Source organism: Antrostomus carolinensis, unplaced genomic scaffold (genome assembly GCF_000700745.2).
Source record: "Antrostomus carolinensis isolate BGI_N321 unplaced genomic scaffold, ASM70074v2 scaffold28496, whole genome shotgun sequence".
NCBI lineage: Eukaryota > Metazoa > Chordata > Aves > Caprimulgiformes > Caprimulgidae > Antrostomus > Antrostomus carolinensis.
Genome location: NW_010322956.1, coordinates 1 through 212, shown reverse-complemented (window position 1 = coordinate 212; position 212 = coordinate 1). Strand labels below are relative to the sequence as shown.

The 212-nt window shown below is 61.8% G+C and overlaps 1 protein-coding gene across 1 annotated transcript in view; it reads left to right on the top strand.

Moving 5' to 3' along the window:
* Positions 1-209, top strand: part of LOC104526870 (protein patched homolog 1) — a gene marked incomplete at its 3' end in the record, with an annotated part of 6,452 nt that extends 6,243 nt beyond the window's left edge. The window contains 2 exon segments of the mRNA XM_029085572.1: positions 1-40; positions 129-209. The exon segment at positions 1-40 is cut by the window's left edge and continues 59 nt beyond it. Of these exon segments, the coding sequence (XP_028941405.1) occupies positions 1-40; positions 129-209 (121 nt within the window).
* Between the last annotated feature and the right edge of the window lie 3 nt (positions 210-212).

The following is a 212-nucleotide window of genomic DNA, read 5'->3' as shown; positions in this document are numbered from 1 at the left end:
CCAGACCGGCAACAAGAAGGAGCCCTTCAACTTCAATCAGGTATGCGGGGATGGGGCTGGGACGACCAGGCTGGGGGCAACGCTGTGCCCGCTGCCCTGCTCATGTCCATTCTGCTCTCTCCCCGTAGCTGACAACGCGGCGGCTGGTGGATGAGAATGGCATCATCCCCCCTGACACCTTCTACATCTGCCTGACGGTGTGGGCCAGCAAC